Source organism: Oncorhynchus nerka, linkage group LG9a (assembly GCF_034236695.1).
Source record: "Oncorhynchus nerka isolate Pitt River linkage group LG9a, Oner_Uvic_2.0, whole genome shotgun sequence".
Lineage (NCBI taxonomy): Eukaryota > Metazoa > Chordata > Actinopteri > Salmoniformes > Salmonidae > Oncorhynchus > Oncorhynchus nerka.
The window spans coordinates 62,401,593-62,421,669 of record NC_088404.1 but is presented as its reverse complement, the minus strand read 5'-3'; the positions used below and the strand labels follow the sequence as shown (position 1 = coordinate 62,421,669).

Sequence of the window (20,077 nt, the reverse complement as noted above, 5' to 3'; positions counted from 1 at the left end):
TTCACCAATTTGACAATGTTATAGGCAAAATGAGTGTTGTCCATGACCATGCATATATTATTTATATTCAAACACGAGATATTTCTCATTCTGATGATATGAAGATGTAGGTGAGCTGCTCGGAATTATCACAATATCGATTACAAAAAAATAGTCACTTTTAAACATATGCTTCCTCTAATAATAGGTTAACTGAAACGAAGGTATTCATCTTTGATTCTTCACACAAACAGACTGGTTGTAGATTTAAATTACAATGTTGAAAGCTTTGCTTCAGATTACTGTTCTGAAAAATGTAATTAAGGTGCTGAGATAGAACTTCCTTTCGGCTTTCCGTACATGGTAATAACGCCCCTTTTTACAATGCGGAAGTTTGTGTTTTGCTGTCTAGTTATTTAAAGCTAATTTGGGCTGCTTCAGATCACAGAACCGTATTCCTTCACTACACATTATTAATCAACAGATGGTAAACCATGGATTTCAGCCCGGAAGCAATACAGAAGATACTGTCAAGGGTTTGTGTCAAAGTTCTATCCTTCTTTCTATCTTAGTTCGTTTTGTGTGACTAGCTGGCTAGTGTTTGTTTAAATACCCCCTAACGTTACTCATACTATTGTCAATTTGATCAGCTAACTACCGATTAAACCAGCTTTATTGCAGGCTGTTCAGGCCCCTAAAGGAAGTCTGAAGTAAATAAACCACAAGTGACGTTTCCATGAAATTCAGTTGTCTCCATTTCATTGTCATTACTTAACATTGTTCTGTATCTAGCTAGCTAACTAGGCAACTACATCGCAACATGTCATATTTTTTTATTATTATATCAGTACAAGTTTCGTGATGTTGCTATTGAGGAGCTGCAGAAAGTTCACCGGATTCATCCCGCGATGAAACCAGTAGCTGGCACATACAGTACGTTGGCTTCATCCGAATGATCACATAATGGCCCTGTGAAGAGTTTGATTGGACAGACTGTTCCTGTAGCTAGCCATTAAAAAAAAATCGCCCGTTTCTTCTAAGCTTTCAGTGACGGCACCCAAAAAGATCTGCTGAAGTTGATTGGCAACATACCGGTGAAATATGAAGGTGAGTCTTATCTAACATGTTAAAGTGTATGGGCAAAGGCCTAATGAATGCCGTGGGTAAATCGTTAAACCCTAATGCAAAAAGTATCTAGCGTGAACTGCGTTTATTGAGTTTCTCCATCCACTACCCAGGTTCAACACTACCACTGTTATTGTCAACCCAAGTACTAACTGATTGTAGCTGAACAATGCTCAATGCTTATCAAATGTTATCAAAGTTAGATGGCTTTACTGTTAATGTACAGTAAGTTCTGTATTCCATGCTGTATAATTCCCAGGCCGTTCATACAACCTGCCCATCCTGCTGTGGCTGATGGACTCCTTCCCCTTCACCCCCCCTATCTGCTTGCTGAGACCTACCACCAACATGGTCATCAGGGAGGGGAAGCACGTGGACGCCAGAGGACGCATCTACCTCCCCAGCCTCCACAATTGGGACCATGTAAGAAGAGGCTCTACTACACAGATACATCTGTGAGAGTTGATCACTGTTGTTTCTCTTGACGGAAAGGCAATCCATGCTAACCAAGACCTGGGCCCGTATCCACCAAGCATCTCTGAAAAGATCATAGGAATTCTGTTTTAAAACTTGTTCTAAGACAAACTCCCAGCTCAGAGTAGGTTTTAGGATGATAAGACACTGCCCATACAAACTCTGAGCCAGGAGTAAAATAAACTCATAAAAGTTTCTCAGCTGGTAATCACAACAGTTTGAGGGACCGCAAGATATTGAATACACTAATCGCGATGAGGCATTGGCAGCTGTGAATACCATAGCAGGTGTTGCTTCAGACAACCACGGTAAATTACTGTACATCAAATGTTGCAATAAAAATTTGATATAATTTTCGCCTGACTATCACGATCACATTGCCTACTCTTAATTATATAGTATGTTATATGTTGGCATGCATAACCTTTAACCAATTCTGATGGATGTTAAAATAATTTTTACAATAATTGCCATTATTATCAACACACTCTTCACTCCCGTTTTAACAATTCTAAATCGCTTTACAACTGTAGGCATCAAGTCACTTGCCGATAACGTTGCATACAACGTTTGAAAGATCTAATTTTCATCGAACACAATCTATACTGAACCAAAATATAAATGCAACATGTAAAATTTTGGTCCCATGTTTCATGAGCTAAAATAAAATATTGCAGACATTTTCCGTATGCACAAAAAGCTTTTTTAGCTCAAATTTCGTGTGCAAATTTGTTTACATCCCTGTTAGTGAGCATTTCTCCTTTGCCAAGATAATCCATCCACCTGACGGGTGGCATATCAAGAAACTGATTAAACAGCATGATCATTACAAAGGTGCACCTTGTGCTGGTGACACTAAAAGGCCACTCTAAAATGTGCAATTGTGAGGCACAACACAATGCCACAGATGTTAAGTTATGAGGAATGTCCAACAGAGCTGTTGCCAGAGAATTTAATGTTAATTTCTCTACCATAAGCCGCCTCTAATGCTGTTTTAGAGAATTTGGCAGTAATGTCCAACCGGCCTCACAACCGCAGACCACGTGTAATCACACCAGCCCTGGACCTCCACATCTGGCTTCTTCACCTGCAGGATTGTCTGAGACCAGCCAACCGGACAGCTGATGAAACTGAGGAGTATTTTGGTCTGTAATAAAGCCCTTTTGTGAGGAAAAACTCATTCTCATTGGCTGGGCCTGGCGCCCAAATGGATGGTCATAGCTGCGCCCCTGCCCAGTCATGAAAAATCCATACATTAGGGCCTAATAAATTCCATTTCAATTGACTGATTTCCTTATATGAACAGAAACAGTAAACATTTTAATTGTTTCGTTTTTATATTTTTGTTCAGTATAAGTTAACATAAGCCCTAGATGCCTTCAATTGCCCAATTTAGACACATTTGTAGAATGTGATTGTTGCGCTCCAAATGCCTTACTTTAAATAACATGATGTAGGTATTTAGGGCATATCATGTGCATATCATGTGAAATAGGCCTTGTGAAATCATTATCAAAAGCGCAAGAGATACTATTGCATGTACGGTGCATTCGGAAAGTATTCAGACCCCTTCACTTTTGTTACGTTAGCCTTATTCTAAAATGGATTAAATAGTTTCCCCCCTCATCAATCTACAGACAATAACCCATAACGACAAAGCAAAAACAGGTTAAAATGTTTGGCAAATTTATAAAAAATAAAAACACATTTACATACGTATTAAGACCCTTTACTCAGTACTTTGTTGAAGCACCTTTTGCAACAATTACAGCCTGGAGTCTTCTTGGGTATGACGCTACAAAGCTTGGCATACCTGTATTTGGGGAGTTTCACCCATTATTCTCTGCAGATCCTCTCAAGCTCTGTAAGGTTGGATGGGGAGCGTCGCTGCACAGCTATTTTCAAGTCTCTCCAGAGATGTTGGATCGGGTTCAAGTCCGGCGCTGGCTGGGCCGCTCGAGGACATTCAGAGACTTGTCCCAAAGCCACTCCTGTGTTGTCTTGGCTGTGTGCTATTTAGGGTCATGATCCAGTTGGAAGGTGAACCTTCGCCCCAGTCTGAGGTCCTGAGCGCTGTGAAGCAGGTTTTCATTAAGGATCTCTCTGTACTTTGCTCCGTTCATCTTTCCCTCAGTCCTGGCTAGTCTCTCAGTCCCTGCCACTGAAAAATATCCCCACATCATGATGCTGGCACCACCATGCTTCACCGTAGGGATGGTATTGGCCAGGTGATGAGAGGTGCCTGGTTTCCTCTAGACGTGACGCTTGGCATTCAGGACAAAAGTTCAATCTTGGTATCATCAGACTAGAGCATATTGTTTCTCATGGTCAGAGTCCTTTAGGTGCCTTTTTTACTGAGGAGTGGCTTCCGTTTGGCCCCTTTACCATTAAGGCCTGATTGTTGGAGTGCTACAGAGATGGTTGTCCTTCTGGAAGGTTATCCCATCTCCACAGAGGAACTCTGGAGCTCTGTCAGAGTGACCATCGGGTTCTTGGACCAAGGCTCTTGTTTCCCGATTGCTCAGTTTGGCCGGGCGGAAAACACTAGGAAGAGTCTTGTTGGTTCCAAACTTCCATTTAAGAATGATGGAGGCCACTGTGTTCTTGGGGACCTCAAATGTTGCAGAAATGTTTTGGTACCCTTCCCCAGATCTGTGCCTCGACACAATCCTGTCTCGGGGCTCTACATTTCTCTGACATGCACTGTCAGCTGTGGGGACCTTTATATAGACAAGTGTGTGCCTTTCCAAATCATGTCCAATCAATTGAATTTACCACAGGTGGACTCCAATCAAGTTGTAGAAACATCAAGGATGATCAATGGAAAACAGGATGCACCGGAGCTCAATTTCGAGTCTCATTCATAGCAAAGGGTCTGAATACTATATAAATAAGGTATTTCTGTTTTTTATTTGTAATACATTTGCAAAAATGTCTAAACCTGTTTTCACTTCATCATTCTGGGGTTTTGTGTGTAGATTAAGAAAAAAAAATTCAGCAATTTTAGAGTAAGGCTGCAATGTAACAAAATCCTTCTCTACCTTACTGGAGGATAATGTAAAAGGTCTCTGCCCTCTGGGCTTCTTCACCAATGTGTTTTGAGAAAGGAGAGGATGTGAGGAATCAAGAAAAGATGTAGTATGGACAATACATATGGAAGTCACGACGAGTGTGACTTTCATTTTTCAGCTCCACCTCAAATGTAGCAAATTTGTGCGAGTGTCATGTTATTCATTCTTTGATGAAGCATTTTTGATGGAGTAAATTCTCATGTCATTGACTATGACATTGACGCATCCTCTCTCTCCCATTGTTAAGCTGTGTGTCTTCCTCTTCAGCCCAAGTCGTCTGTAGTAGGTCTCCTGGCTGAGATGATCTCCCAGTTTGAGGAGGAGCCTCCGCTGGGCACCAAGTCCACAGGAGACAACAGAGACCCCAATGTGCTGCTGGCCTTCGTTTCCAACCTGAAGATCAATGAAGGTGGGTATATAGACTAGATTTAATTGCCTGGTTTGCCGGACACAGATTAAATGGTTTAAGAGCAGTGGCGAATCCAGCATTTCCAAAATGGGCTAATTCTGCACATATGGTTGGTTTGATGTTGGTATCTTAAGCCTAGTTCTTAGGACACCTCGTGAGCTGTCCTAACCAGTACCTGTTAAACTCTGAGTGGTTGTTTTTGGACCCGGTACCGGGAACTCAAATCTTACTGCTGGCAATATCAAAAGAAAATTAAGCGCATTAAGCCACTTCTTTACAAGGGGTGTAAAGCCTAACTGGCATAATTTTCACTCTTAATCTTTATAATAAAATCATTACATGCATAATCACATTTGCGGTCACTTTTGATGGTGTTTTCCCGCTAATGGAACATTTGCGTATATATCCTACTGCCTTGTACACTTATAATGTAAATAAATAGCCAAATAGTTTATCAATTTTAAACTAAACATTTTGCTCTGCAGCGGGGGGGTTTTATGCTCGTGGTTGTATTCATTTGGATCCTATCACATCCCACAACTGACCCAGACTATGTTTGGAATATTTATTACTTGCACAGAATAGAATAGGTCAACTTTTGTACTATGGGGGATAGTAGATTGACATAGGCTAGTGCTTTTGCAGTTCATTAGGCCTACTCATCTTGTTGGCTGACGAAAAGTAAATGTTCTTCGAATATCTTCAATAATCCCATCGGAATTGGATAAGGATGTGTGCAGTTGGGTCCCCGATGTGTCTGTCTTCGCTTGTAGCCTGTGAGAAAGACCCGATTACGTGATGGAGAGCCATGTGAGTGAGAGGTGCTTCGGAGCAAGCAGCACTCAGGGAGAAGGGCACAACACAGCACTTCGGGCACAATGGCCACTGGCAGCAAAAGCATGGATTTTTTTTAGGGTGCATTATGGCCACAAAGGGGATGCTGCCGTGAAATTTGAGACTGATGAAGTGTATAGCCTGCGCAAAAAACAAAGCAGAACTCTCTTTTCAAATCATCATTAGTCACATCATCAATGTATTAAAAATCAAAACATGTAGCCCAAAGTTTGTAGAATAACTAAAGTTACATTTAACTCTTAAGTATATAGGAGTACCTATTTCTTTGTTAACCGCTCATCACAGCATGTGTGCACTTTTTCAAATCGTTTGGAGAAAATATCCTTTCTATTTTATTCTGCTTTGTTCAATTGTATTCTTAATACTATAAAATAATGCCACGCAATTCTTAGCTAATCTTGTCTGCTACATGAAAACTAGTGTACAGTGGACTGCAGTCAAAATGTCATGACCTTTTGATCACATGATTTTTGTAAAGTTCATGCAGTCGACATGTAGGTAGGTGCAAGTCGGACAATTTTTATCCCCAGAATGCAACACAGTTTTAAGGGAGACTTGACAAAACAATCCGCTCGTATACGCCCATTGAGATTAGCACAATACAAGACTTTGTTCTCACACAGTCACACAGAGTATCTGTGCATGTGCTCGGGTGCACTTCACACAGCTACAACATAATAGCTAGGGGACCAAAACAGATTAAATGTTGCAAAGGTAAAAAGTTTTGATATAGGGATGGTGTCCTGGACACAGATTAAGCCTAGTCTTGGACTAAAAAGCATGCTCAACGGAGAATCTTGATTGAAAGACTACACGACTGTGTCTGTAAAACCAGCCCCTGAAGTTTAGCCTTGCGCTTTAACACTCCTGGTTGTTGTGGAAATTGACCCACTACTACTGTTTACTTTGTGCATATACACCATCTCCCTGAGTCTACCTTTTAAACCTAACCAATGACCAGGCCAATCACCTTATGCCTGCTGCCCACAGTGTCAAGAAGTGACATCCAAAAAACACTAACTATACAGCAACTAAATGGCTCCTAACCTCCCACATATTGGCAACATTTAGTCCAACACCAAAACTAAAACGAAATAATATAGATGTGTTTTTATAAAACCTTTAACTAAATAAACTATTGTAAAGTGGATCTGAAAACTGAAACAAAACTGAATAAAATATTTTAAATAATTTAAATGAAAACTAATAAAAACACAACTATATTAATGTTGCGTTGCACAAGGCCTGCGCTTTTAAAACACTGCTTTCTATGGAAAATATATATTTTCAATCATTTTGGAACAGTAATTGGAGACATATTTTATTTCAAACCTAGACTTAAAAATATCTTATTCCCCAACATGGGGAAAATTAGTGGGACCCCTCCTGAAAAAACAAACATTTCATTTTTTTTTTGGCATGCTCTATTTTGGGCTCTGTAGTAGTCGCATTGTTTCTGAAATGTAGTATACAATATTATCCGTAGTTTACAAAATGCCACCAGAGGGCGTCAGAGTTTAAGTGGTGTCTTATAATAAAAAAGCTAGTGAGTCAGTGGTTCCTGTTACACATGAAATTGCTTTGGAGTTGTTTTGATATTTCCACACTACCGGTCAAAAATTTTAGAACACCTACTCATTTCAAGGGTTTTTCTTTTCTTTTTACTATTTTCTACAATGTAGAATAATAATGAAGACATAAACTATGAAGTAACCAAAAAAGTGTTAAACTAATCAAAATATATTTGAGATTCTTCAAAGTAGCCACCCTTTGCCTTGATGACAGCTTTGCACACTCTTGGTATTTTCTCAACCAGCTTCATGAGGTAGTCACCTGGAATGCATTTCAATTAACAGATGTGCCTTGTTAACTTCTTATGGGCAGGTGGGACAATAGCCATTGTAAATAGTGGTAGGCTGAATATTTTTGGGGGGATGGTTTGTCATCAGGGTTTCGCCTGCCATATCAGTTCTGATATACTCACAGACATAATTTAGAGTGTTTTCTATCCAAATCTACCAATTATATGCATATCCTAGCTTCTGGGTCTGAGTAACAGGCAGTTTACTTTGGGCACACTTTTCATTCGGACGTCAAAATACTGCCCCCTACCCAAGAGAGGTTAAGTTCATTTGTGAAATGTAATTCCTTTAATGCATTTGAACCAGCCGGTTGTTTTGTGACAAGGTAGGGGGGTATACAGAAGAAAATCCTATTTGGTAAAAGACCAAGTCCATATTATGGCAAGAACGTCTCAAATAAGCGAAGAGAAATGACAGCCAATCTGGATAATGTCAAGAACTTTGAACGTTTCTTGAAACACCTAAAACACTGTTGCGAGCGGGCCTGGCCCAGGTATCCTGGTATCCTGGAAGGATATTGACCTCATCCCGTCAGTTGAGGATGCCCGTTTGTTCTTTAAAAGTAATTTCCTCACCATCTTAAATAAGCATGCCCCTTTCAAAAAATGTAGAACTGAGAACAGATATAGTCCTTGGTTCATTCCAGGCCTGACTGCCCTCAACCAGCACAAAAACATCCTGTGGCATATTGCACTAGCATCGAATAGTCCCCGCGATATGCAACTTTTCAGGGAAGTCAGGATCCAATACACAGTCAGTTAGGAAAGCAAAGGCCCGCTTTTTCAAACAGAAATTCTGGGACGCTGTAGCAAATTAACACTGAAGTGATATATGTGCCCGCCCGACTAGCATCACCACTCTGGACGGTTCTGACTAACCCAACTACAAATACCTAGGTGTCTGGCTAGACTGTAAACTCTCCTTCCAGTCTCATATTAAGCATCTCCAATCCAAAATTAAATCTAGAATCGACTTCCTATTTCGCAACAAAGCCTCCTTCACTCACGCTGCCAAACATACCCTCATAAAACTGACTATCCTACCGATCCTCGACTTCGGTGATGTCATTTACAAAATAGCCTCCAACACTCTACTCAGCAAATTGGATGCAGTCTATCACAGTGCCATCCGTTTTTTCACCAAAACCCTATATACCACCCACCACTGCGACCTGATCGCTGCAGCTGTACATAGCCCATCTGTAAAGAGCCCATCCAACTATCTACCTCATACCCATATTGTTTTTGTTGACTTTTTTGCTCTTTTGCACACCAGTTTTCTACTTGCACATCTTCATCTGCACATCTATCACTCCAGTGTTAATTTGCTAAATTGTAATTACTTCGTTACTATGCCTATTTATTGCCTGACCTTCTTACTCCATTTGCACACACTGTGTATAGATTTTTCTATTGTGTTATTGACTGTACTTTTGTTTATCCTATGTGTAACTCTGTTGTTTTTTGTCACACTGCTTTACTTTATCTTGGCCAGGTCGCAGTTGTAAATGAGAACTTGTTCGCAACTGTTCTACCTGGTTAAATAAAGGTGAAATACATTTTTTAAGTGCAGTCGCAAAAACCATCAAGCGCTATGATGGAACTAGCTCTAATGAGGACTGCCACAGGAATGGAAGACCCAGAGTTACCTCTGCTGCAGAGGATAAGTTCTTTTAGAGTTACCAGCCTCAGAAATTGCAGCCCAAATAAATGCTTCACAGAGTTCAAGTAACAGACACATCTCAACATCAACTGTTCAGAGGAGACTGTGAATCAGGCCTTCATGTTCAAATTGCTGCAAAGAAACCACTACTAAAGGACACCAATAATAATAAGAGACTTGCTTGTGCCAAGAAACACGAGCAATGGACATTAGACTGGTGGAAATGTGTCCTTTGGTCTGGAGTCCAACTTGGACATTTTTGGTTCCAACCGCCGTGTCTTTGTGAGACGCGGTGTGGGAGAACGGTTGATCTCCGCATGTGTATTTCCAACCGTAAAGCATGGGTGAGAAGTTATGGTGTGGGGGTGCTTTGCTGGTGACACTGTCTGATTTATTTAGAATTCAAGGCACTCTTAACCAGCATATCTACCACAGCATTCTGGAGCGAAATGCCATCCCATCTGGTTTGCGCTTATTGGGACTATCATTTATTTTTCAACCGGACAATTACCCAACACACCTCCAGGCTGTGTAAGGGCTATTTTACCAAGAATGAGAGTGATGGAGTGCTGCGTCAGATGACCTGGCCTCCACAATCCCCCGACCTCAACCAAATTGAGATGGTTTGGGATGTCGGACCGCAGAGTGAAGGAAAAGCAGCCAACAAGTGCTCAACATATGTGGGAAGTCCTTCAAGACTGTTGGAAAAGCAATCCAGGTGAAGCTGGTTGAGAGAATGTCAAGAGTGTGCAAAGGGTGGCTACTTAGAAGAATCTAAAATAAAAAATATTATTATTATTTAACACTTTTTTGCTTACTTACATGATTCCATGTGTGTTATTTCGTAGTTTTGATGTCTTCACTATTAGTCTACAATGTAGAAAATAGTAAAAAATAAAGAAAAACCCTTGAATGAGTAGGTGTTCTAAAACTTTTGACCGGTAGTGTATATGACCAATCCATAAATAATCTACCTACATGCAACAGTATCTCTTGTGCTTTTGACAATGATTTCACATGAGGCCTACTTCACATGATATGCCTAAATAATTATAACCACTATGGTAATAAATAAACACATTTGTCTTTAGATTATTTAATTAACCGACATGTTATCTCTTTGAGCGCAATATCACATAATAAAATTATCCCTTATTGGGTATGCCTATAAGAATTGGGCCATTTAAGACATCTAGAGCTTCATGTTAGATAAAAATGATTGACCTTTCAAACGTTTTATGCAACATTATCGGGAAGTGACTTGATCGATTTGAGTTGATAAAGTGACGAGTGTGTTTGCTATAACAGTTATATGATCAAAAATCCACATCCGAATTGGTTAAAAAAAGGTTTTGGATGACAACATTAGGCAGAAATTCAGACTTGGCAAAGTGATCGTGTCGTGAAAATTATATATCAAACCTTTTGTCGAAAGCGTGTTTCCTCATCATTATTATTATTATTATTATTATTATTATTCTCCATCATTTGCAACAATGTCAACGAGCTTCACTATCTTTTGCTGTACCTCAAACTGTCATGATAACGAGCTGAGAAACTTTTTATGACTTGATTTTACTCTTTGTCTGAACAGTGTCTTAACCTCATCCTAAAACCTCCTCTGAGCTGCGAGAAAAAACGTTTTGTTGTTTTTTAACAGGATCCCTAGAACCTTTTTCTGAGAAGCTTTGTGAATATGGGCCCTGGGTTTAAAACAACTTTCAATAGAGATTCTCCATTGAGCATGCTTTTCAGACCAGTATTAGGTTTAATCTGTGTCTGGGAAACCAGACTTTCTGGACATATACTGCCAGAATGCCACTTGCTGAATGGTTCATTGGGTTTAAAAAGATAAGGCTATATTTGGGCCCAGAGGATAACACATGACTACTTTATATTACAATTCTTTCCAAAGTGTATTTCTTCATTCAATGAATCCTGTCACCTACAAATTAGCGTTTTGATATTCACCAGAAACCGACAACGCAAACTCCAGATTAAGCTGTGGCTGGGTCTGATAGTTTGCCATCAATAGCCAAGCCAGCTTTCTCTAGTGATGATGTGTTAAATTGCAGAATGTTTAGATTGAAATGTTATAATTTAGAACATATCTGATTTGTCTGTCATGTAGAACTGGGAAAAGCGTAATCTCTGTTTAGTAACTTTCTGTTTGCAGCATTCTGAAAGCTAAACATTTCACCTGACGTTAACACCCCTGGCTCTAACTCAAACCATGTCCTCCTATCACAGGTGGAGTACAGCATCATGATCATTTAATCAACAAAGTCACAGTCATTGGGGGCGGAGACTTGGGAATGGCATCAGTGATGAGCATTTTGGCAAAAGTATGACTGCCTTTTTTTTGCTTTGACACTCAAATGTTAAAACTGGGTCGTGTTCATTAGGACATGCAACAGGAAACCTTTTGTGACGAGAAATTGAAATTTGTGTTTCTTATTGGACAAGTCCATGTAGTACTTATCAGTCTGCACTTTGCCCTCCCTCCAAAAGATTGCACATTTTGTCACAAAGCAGAATCAAAGGCTGATTTTTTTTTAAGTGAAATGTATTTAAACCTACTTGACAAACAATTATAGGTCGCCCTGTTTGTCTTTTTCTTACTTTTGGTGCCATATTAACACGACCCAGGTACATTGATGTAACAAGCCTTTCTTAATCACTGTTGTGTCTAAAGGATGTGTTTTGAGTATTGATCACCATTTCTATCCCATGTATCCTTCATAACAGTGAAGAGTTCACATATTATGTTCTCTCTCTCTTTGCTTTATAGGGTAAAGTGGATAGACTAGTCTTCATTGACGTAGCTGAGAGCTCCACCAAAGGTGGTAGCATGGATCTAGAGATTTTCAACTTACCGAAGGTGGAGGTATCTAAAGGTACATCTCCTATAAACTTATTTAGACACTACTTTTACCCAGTAAAGCAGCAGTGAACTGTAAACTAAGCCTGACCTATTCATCTAAACCTCAGCCTAAGTATATAGTCACTAGTTTGGACCACTGATTTATATCTAGCGTTCCCTTCCCAAAAATTGGCACTGAGCAAATTTCAGGTCTTGTGAGCGGGAACTTAAATATTGCGAGCATTCTGTGCAACTTCCAGCACGCATTAATTATGAACACAGGCTCCACCTGCTTTAAATTAGTTTCACAGTGATCAATAGGCTATTGTTGTTATTTGAGCATAATGTAGTCCTATCAGAGTGGCCTATCAACAAAACCTTATTGAGAAAATGCCATAACATTTCCACATGGATATAGGTGTTGACTTCTATGATATCCCCTACAATAGCCAATGTGTGGTGTTCATTGTAGGCTTGACATAAACCATTTTAGGACTGATGTTTTAATTTTAAAGCTCAAATCACTTTATAAAAATAAGAAATGATTTATAACACAGTTTGCCAAATATGTGACTGAAAATTGTATTGTGTAAAAAAAAAGAAAAAAAAAGTGGTGCGTGCATATGTATTCACCCCCTTTGCTATAATTAAGATCTGGTGCAACCAATTACCTTCAGAAGTCACATAATTATTTAAATAAAGTCCACCTGTGTGCAATCTAAGTGTCACATGATCTGTCACATGATCTCAGTATATATAAACCTGTTCGGAAAGGCCCCAGAGTCTACAACACCACTAAGCAATGGGCTCCATGAAGACCAAGGAGCTCTCCAAACAGGTCAGGAACAAAGTTGTGGACAGATCAGGATTGGGTTATAAAAATATCTGAAACATCCCACAGAGCACCATTTAAATCCATTATTAAAAAATGGAAAGAATATGGCATCACGCCAAATCTGCCAAGAGAGGCCTGCCCACCAAAACTCACGGACCAGGCAAGGAGGGAATTAATCAGAGGCAACAAAGAAACCAAAGATAACCCTGAAGGAGCTGCAAAGCTCCACAGCAGAGTTTGGAGTATCTGTCCATAGGACCACTTAAGCCGTACACTCCACAGAGCTTTACGGAAGAGTGGCCAGAAAAAAGCCAAGAAAAAAATGCCAAAAGGCATGTGGGAGATTCCCCAAACATATGGAAGAAGGTACTCTGGTCAGATGAGACTAAAATTGAACTTTTTGGCCATCAAGGAAAATGTTATGCTATGAAAATGCTATGCAAACCCAACACCTCTCATCACCCCATGAACACCATCCCCACAGTGAAGCTTGGTGGTGGCAGCATCATGCTGTGGGGATGTTTTTCATCAGCAGGGGCTGAGAAACTGGTCAGAATTTAAGGAATGATGGATGGCACTAAGTACAGATACATTATTGAGGGAAACCTGTTTCAGTCTTCCAGAGATTTGAGACTGGGACGGAGGTTCACCTTCCAGCAGGACAATGACCCTAAGCATACTGCTAAAGCAACATTCAAGTGGTTTAAGGAGAAACATGTAGATGTCTTGGAATGGCCTAGTCAAAGCCCAGATGTCAATCCAATTGAGAATCTATGGTATGACGTGAAGATATCTATACACCAGCAGAACCCATCCAACTTGTAGGAGCTGGAGCAGTTTTGCCTTGGATAATGGGCAAAACTCCCAGTGGCTAGATGTGCCAAACTTATAGAGACATACCCCAAGAGACTTGTAGCTGTAATTGCTGCAAAAGGTGGCTCCACAAAGTATTGACTTTTGGGGGGTGAATAGTTATGCACGCTCAGGTGTTCTGTTTTTTATTGTCTAATTTCTTGTTTTTCTTTTTCTTATTTTGCATCTTCAAAGTGGTAGGTTGTGTAAATCAAATGATAAAACCCCCCAAAAATCTATTTTAATTCCAGGTTGTAAGGCAACAAAATAGGAAAAATGCCAAGGGGGGTGAATACTTTCACAAGCCACTGTATGTTGGAGTGTGCAGGTCCTTCTTCAAAAGGGATGTTTATTAAAGGGATGTTTATTAAAGGGATGTTTGTTAAAGGGATGACTATCAACGCGGGGGCTACCACTTTCCCAAAAAACGTGTGTTACAATGGGGCCTTAAGATACTCCACTTTTGTTGAAGAACCGTTTGTTTTCCAATGATAGACCTGTCGGCGTCTGCCGACTCCAGTGTGATCGTGGTGACGGCGAACGCGTGGAGCAACGAGCAGTCATACGTGAGCGTGGTCCAGACCAACGTGGACATGTACCGGGGCATTATCCCAGGCCTGGTCCGCCTTAGCCCCAACGCTGTGCTGCTCATTGCCTCGCAGCCAGGTCCGAACACACACACACACACACACACCTACCAGTCAAAAGCAGCAGAAGTCACTGAACTAGAAGTGTCATAGGAAATACAGAAAAATTGTGATCAAATCTCATATTGGCATTGGTGTATGATTTACTGTCCACAAAAAATATCTGCGAAAATTTCATAAACCCTCTGTTCTAATATCTCTGACAGTGGACATCATGGCCCATGTGGCGTGGAGACAGAGCGGCCTGCCACCATCCAGGGTGATCGGGGCGGGGTGTAACCTGGACTCTGAACGTCTCTGTCACATCCTGGACATCAGTCTCAACACACACAAACAGGCCTGGGTCATAGGAGAACTCTCAGACAACAAGGGTAAGATGGAGACAGGTCTGAAGATTTCTTTCAGTAGTGGTGGCAAAGTTAGCATGGGGGGTGGCTTGGCATGCCCAGAAGGCATGGTTTCCGACCAAATGTTAGAGGCCCTACTCTTGGCCGCAGTGACAACATTTCGTGTTTTTTTAAAGCTAATTTGTACACATTTTGCCAAGGCTTATGCTGTATTCTTATGCTAGATTCTCCCTGACTGTCTAGTTTTATTTTGGTCATTGTTAGTGCTCAAAATGATCTTGTAAAAATATAGATATTTAGCTACATTATCATTTCTACATACTTTGTGGTTTTAGTAATTTCTAACTGCATTATGTCACTTTTTGGACAACCTGACCAAATTCAGACATTTTAGGTGTAGGTCTGTCATTCTCATTGAAAGCAAGTCTAAGAAATTGTAAATCTGTTCTATGTGCGCTATTTCTATGTTTCGTTTTTGCATCTTTTACTTTCGGTTTTGTACGCCAACTATAAACAACTGAAAATATATTTCAGTGGTTTAGATGGTAAAATGATTCTCTACACATTGCTTGTATTGTCACAAACTGAAATTAGGCGAACTATTGGAATTTTAGCTACCAGGAAATTGCTCCTCCATTTCTGCATATTGCACTGAAAACATTTTTCCACCCTGGATCTCCCCAGGAGATTTTTTTGTAATCTTTTTCATGGGATTGGTGGAAACTATTTAGAAGCAGTGGCCTACTGCCGCTAAATGAATATAGGGGAAACATTGCATACCAAACTACCAAGACAGTATCTACTTGCAGTATCTGATGTTGTGGGTGAAGTGAATGTTTGTTATTACTCTCTGTGGAGCACAGGAGCCATTTAATGCAATATCTCTGGATATTAATGGGATTTCTATAACACTCACAATCTGTTTTTGTGTTGCAGTCCCTGTGTTGAGTAACATTTTGATGGGGGCTAGCCACCAACATCCAGAGATCGCACCCAGATCCAAAGCTACCAAACCTCTGTTAGACAGGTAAGTAACAAAAACAACAACGAGGTCTTTATCCCTCAGAGCACTGCCAAGAACTTTCCCCGGAGACTAGGGTGACTATGACCCAAAATGGCATCACACTGACTGAAGGTGTTCCGGATACATGTTGCCCGCAGGCACAGATCTAGGATCAGCTCACCCAATCTTAATATAAAAAAGAAGACGGAACAATGATATAGCGGACCTCGTATCAGTGTCTAGGGCAGAGTGCAACTGTATTCTAATACTGCACATTGTTCCCCTATACAGTACATTTGTAAACTATTCAGATCCGTTGACTTTTTCCACATTTTGTTACGTTACAGCCTTATTATAAAATGGATGAAACATCTTTTTCCCCTCAATCTACACACAGTACCCCATAATGACAAAGCGAAAACAGGTTTTTACATAAGTATTCAGACCCTTTGCTATGAGACTCAAAATTGAGCTCAGTTGCATCCTGTTTCCATTGATCATTCTTGAGATGTTTCTACAACTTGATTGGAGTCCACCTGTAGTAAATTAAATTGATTGGACATGATTTGGAAAGGCACACACCTGTCTATATAAGGTCCCATAGTTGACAGTGCATATTAGAGCAAAAACCAAGCCACGAGGTTGATGGAATTGTCCGTAGAGCTCCGAGACAGGATTGTGTCGAGGCAGAGATCTGGGAAAGGGTACCAAAACAAGAACCCAATGGTAACTCTGATAGATCTCCAGTGTTCCTCTGTGGAGATGGGAGAACCTTCCAGAAGGACAGCCATCTCTGCAGCACTCCACCAATCAGGACTGTATGGTAGTGGCCAGAAGGAAGCCACTCCTCAGTCAACGGCACATGACAGCCCACTTGGAGTTTGGCAAAAGGCACCTAAAGGTCTCAGACCAGGAGAAACAAGATTCTCTGATGAAACCAAGATTTTAAAAAACAGGCATTAAATATCACTTTGGATGGTGTATCAGTACACCCAGTAATTACAGGCGTTCTTCCTAACTCAGTTGCCAGAGAGGAAGGAAACCGCTCAGGGATTTCACCATGAGTCCAATGGTGACTTTAAAACCGTTAGAGTTGAATGGCTGTGATTGGCGAAAACAACTGATGGATCAACAACATTGTAGTTACTCCACAATGCTATCATAATTGATAGTGAAAATAAGGAAGCCTGTACAGAATACAATTTTCCAAAACATGCATTCTGTTTACAACAAGGCACTAAAGTAATACTTCAAAAAATGAGGTAACGCAATTCACGTTTTGTCCTGAATACAAACTGGTATGTTTGAGTCAAATCCAAAACACACACAAATCCAATAAAACACATTACTGAGTACCACTCCATATTTTCAAGCATAGTGGTGGATGCATCATGTTATGGGTATGCTTGTAATCGTTAAGGACTGGGGAGTTTCAGGATAAAAATAAACGTAATAGAGCTAAGCACAGGCAAAATCCTAGAGAAGAACCTGGTTCAGTCTCCTTTCCACCAGCCGTTTTTTCGGGCGGTAGGCGAGTGGTTAGAGCATTGGACTAGTAACCGAAAGGTTGCAAGTTCAAATCCCCGAGCTGACAAGGTACACATCTGTCGTTCTTCCCCTGAACAGGCAGTTAACCCACTGTTCCTAGGCCGTCATTGAAAATAAGAATTTGTTCTTAACTGACTTGCCTAGTTAAATAAAGGTAAAATAAATAAACATTGGGAGATGAATTCACCTTTCAGCAGGACAATAACCTAAAACACAAGGCCATTGGAGTTGCTTAGCAAAAGTGTTGAATGTTCCTCAGTGGCAGAGTTCGTTTTGACTTATATTGGCTTAAATCTATGGCAAGACTTAAATGGCTGTTTTGCAATGATCAACAACCAATTTGAAAATAATGGACAAATGTTGCACTATCCAGGTGTGGAAAGCTCTTAAAGACTTACATCTGTAATCGCTACCAAAGGTGATTCTAACATGTATTGAATCGGGGGGTTGAATACGTATCTAATAGAGATAAGTGTTTTATTTTTCATGATTTAAATTATATGTTAGAATTTCTCTTTCACTTTGACAGAGTATTTTGTGTTGAAAAGAAATTAAATCTATTTTAATCCCACTGTGTATCAACGAAGTGGGAAAAAGTCAAGGGGTGTGAATACTTTCCTACTCTAACCGAATTGACCAGTTTCCTGTTTTGTGCAGGGCGTTTGAGATGCTGAAGGGCCGTGGCCAACGCTCCTGGTCTGTGGGTCTGTCTATCGCTGACATCACCCACAGTATCCTGGTGGACCAGAGGAAGACTCACTCTGTCTCCACACTGGCACAGGTAACACAGCTGCACATGTAGCAGTATTGCTTCCGTCCCTCTCCCCGCCCCGAACCAGGGACCCTCTGCACACACAGACAACAGCCACCCTCGAAGCATCGTTATCCATCGCTTCCCAAATGCCGCGGCCCTTGCAGAGCAAGGGGAACAACTACTTCAAGGTCTCAGAGCGAAACGTCACTGATTGAAACGCGCACCCCGCTAACTAGCTAGCTATTTCACATCAGTTACACACAGACTGACTGAAACGGGGAGGGACTACCTGGGCTTGTCCAATGAGAAAAGCTTATTTTTGCTTTCCATTGCAAAATGTATAAAAAGCGTTTTTTTGTTGTTGCATACAATCTAGATCCCTCGAGAAACCACACTTTACTATATACACCTCAGCTCAAGTCGATGTGTATATAGAGGGTTTTCTGACCAAAATGCACTGCTGTCATGTTTCTCATCTTGTGCATCCTGTACCTGTGTTAAGTTTTGTATCCGTTTCCCTGGGAAGATCTCAATTGCATACTCCTCCTGTCCTTCTTGTCTCCTTCTCAAAACCCATTGGATATGAGAGCCAGAGGTTCGTCCTCGCTGACCTTCTCCTCCAATTGGTTTTGAGAAGGAGGTAAGGAAAGAGAGCAAGAGGAGTATGCTATTGAGTTTCTCCCCGTGTGTGTTTCAGGGCTGGGGTGGTATCGGTGCGGAGGTGTTCCTCAGCCTACCCTGTGTCCTGGGGGTGTCGGGTTCAACCCGTCTAGCCGGCGTGTCCCTGGGACAGGAAGAGGACGCCAGACTGAGGGAGAGCGTCACGTCGCTCTGTGCCCTCCTCTCACAGCTAAGGATATGATGCCCTTGCCCCGGGCAGCACAACACAGCCAATCAATCTGACTGATGAGGCCATCAGCCGATCAGCGTTCTTCAGTCCTGGGCCCTGTTTCCTAAAAGCATCTTAAGGCTAGGTTAATCTTAGAACAATAGGATCCTATGGTTCTAAGCCTTAAGATGCTTTTGGGAAACCAGGTCTTAGACCTGGAAGGCAGGTTTTTGCACCAGCCCTGTACTAATTCATCGGATTCAGCTAATCTACTAATTGTCAAGATTTTGTTTAGTGGAATCTGTTGTTAGAGCTGGGTTGGAACCAAAGCCTGCACACACTGGCATAGATGACGAGAAAGGGTCAAGTTCAAGTGATGAAAGATTTTACTTTTTCGTAGTTTTCCAAAATAAAATGTAATCTGGTTGAATGGTGAAGGTAACCGTTCATTATTTATGAAGAAAATTGTATGCAAAGGAATCAGAAAGATGTCTTTATTATATATTTAACATCTTATTTACAGCACTCCAATGCTATATTTCTGTATGCCAATCATTCCTGGACTTTTTAGAGAAGGAAATAAAAATTAACATCTTAATTGACCAAATATTGACTTGGTGTCATTACTATTACGTTGTTATGCACATTTGTACAGTGCTCTTTGCACTCCACATCCCCTAACCACAGTAAAGGTGTGGCTTGTTGTTGAAATGTATGTGTTTTGGTAGAGGGATAAACCTGGGTCGTGTTCTTTAGGCACCAAACGGAACATGGAGGGACTACCTGGACTTGTCCAATAAGAAACGTTTGACTTTTCCGATGGAAAACCTTTTTTCGATTGTGTGCCATAATGAACATGACCTAAGCTTAATGGCCTTACTTTACTGTCTTATGCTGTTTTTCACTGTGTTAAATGGTTTTATAAAGTGCCTTCTGTTAACTATGCCTTGCTAAACTACCTG

The 20,077-nt window shown here is 40.7% G+C and overlaps 1 protein-coding gene across 3 annotated transcripts; it reads left to right on the top strand.

The window, feature by feature from the left end:
• Nucleotides 1–282: 282 nt before the first annotated feature.
• uevld (UEV and lactate/malate dehyrogenase domains) lies at nucleotides 283–19,722 on the top strand. Of its 3 annotated transcripts, none has more exons than XM_029668825.2 (12): nucleotides 283–515; nucleotides 828–912; nucleotides 1,021–1,086; nucleotides 1,364–1,527; nucleotides 4,917–5,058; nucleotides 11,688–11,782; nucleotides 12,229–12,334; nucleotides 14,483–14,653; nucleotides 14,841–15,005; nucleotides 15,918–16,008; nucleotides 18,190–18,313; nucleotides 18,813–18,977. In XM_029668825.2, the coding sequence occupies exons 1-12, from the start codon at nucleotides 474–476 to the stop codon at nucleotides 18,870–18,872; spliced, it is 1,311 nt and encodes a 436-aa protein (XP_029524685.1). In that variant the 5' UTR covers nucleotides 283–473; the 3' UTR covers nucleotides 18,873–18,977. The 3 variants fall into 3 exon arrangements, with proteins under 3 accessions (XP_029524685.1, XP_029524684.1, XP_029524683.1); XM_029668823.2 differs by lacking the exon at nucleotides 18,813–18,977 and adding an exon at nucleotides 18,984–19,722 and having other exon boundaries at nucleotides 324–515; XM_029668824.2 differs by lacking the exons at nucleotides 828–912; nucleotides 18,813–18,977 and adding an exon at nucleotides 18,984–19,722 and having other exon boundaries at nucleotides 323–515.
• Nucleotides 19,723–20,077: the final 355 nt, after the last annotated feature.

What these genes read in the sequence shown, in the direction of transcription:
- uevld (XM_029668823.2), top strand. Translation starts at nt 474, where the DNA reads ATGGATTTCAGCCCGGAAGCAATACAGAAGATACTGTCAAGG. An exon ending in GCCTCCACAATTGGGACCAT is followed by an intron (nt 1,528 to 4,916) that starts GTAAGAAGAGGC and finishes CTTCCTCTTCAG; the next exon opens with CCCAAGTCGTCTGTAGTAGG. An exon ending in GAAGGTGGAGGTATCTAAAG is followed by an intron (nt 12,335 to 14,482) that starts GTACATCTCCTA and finishes TTCCAATGATAG; the next exon opens with ACCTGTCGGCGTCTGCCGAC.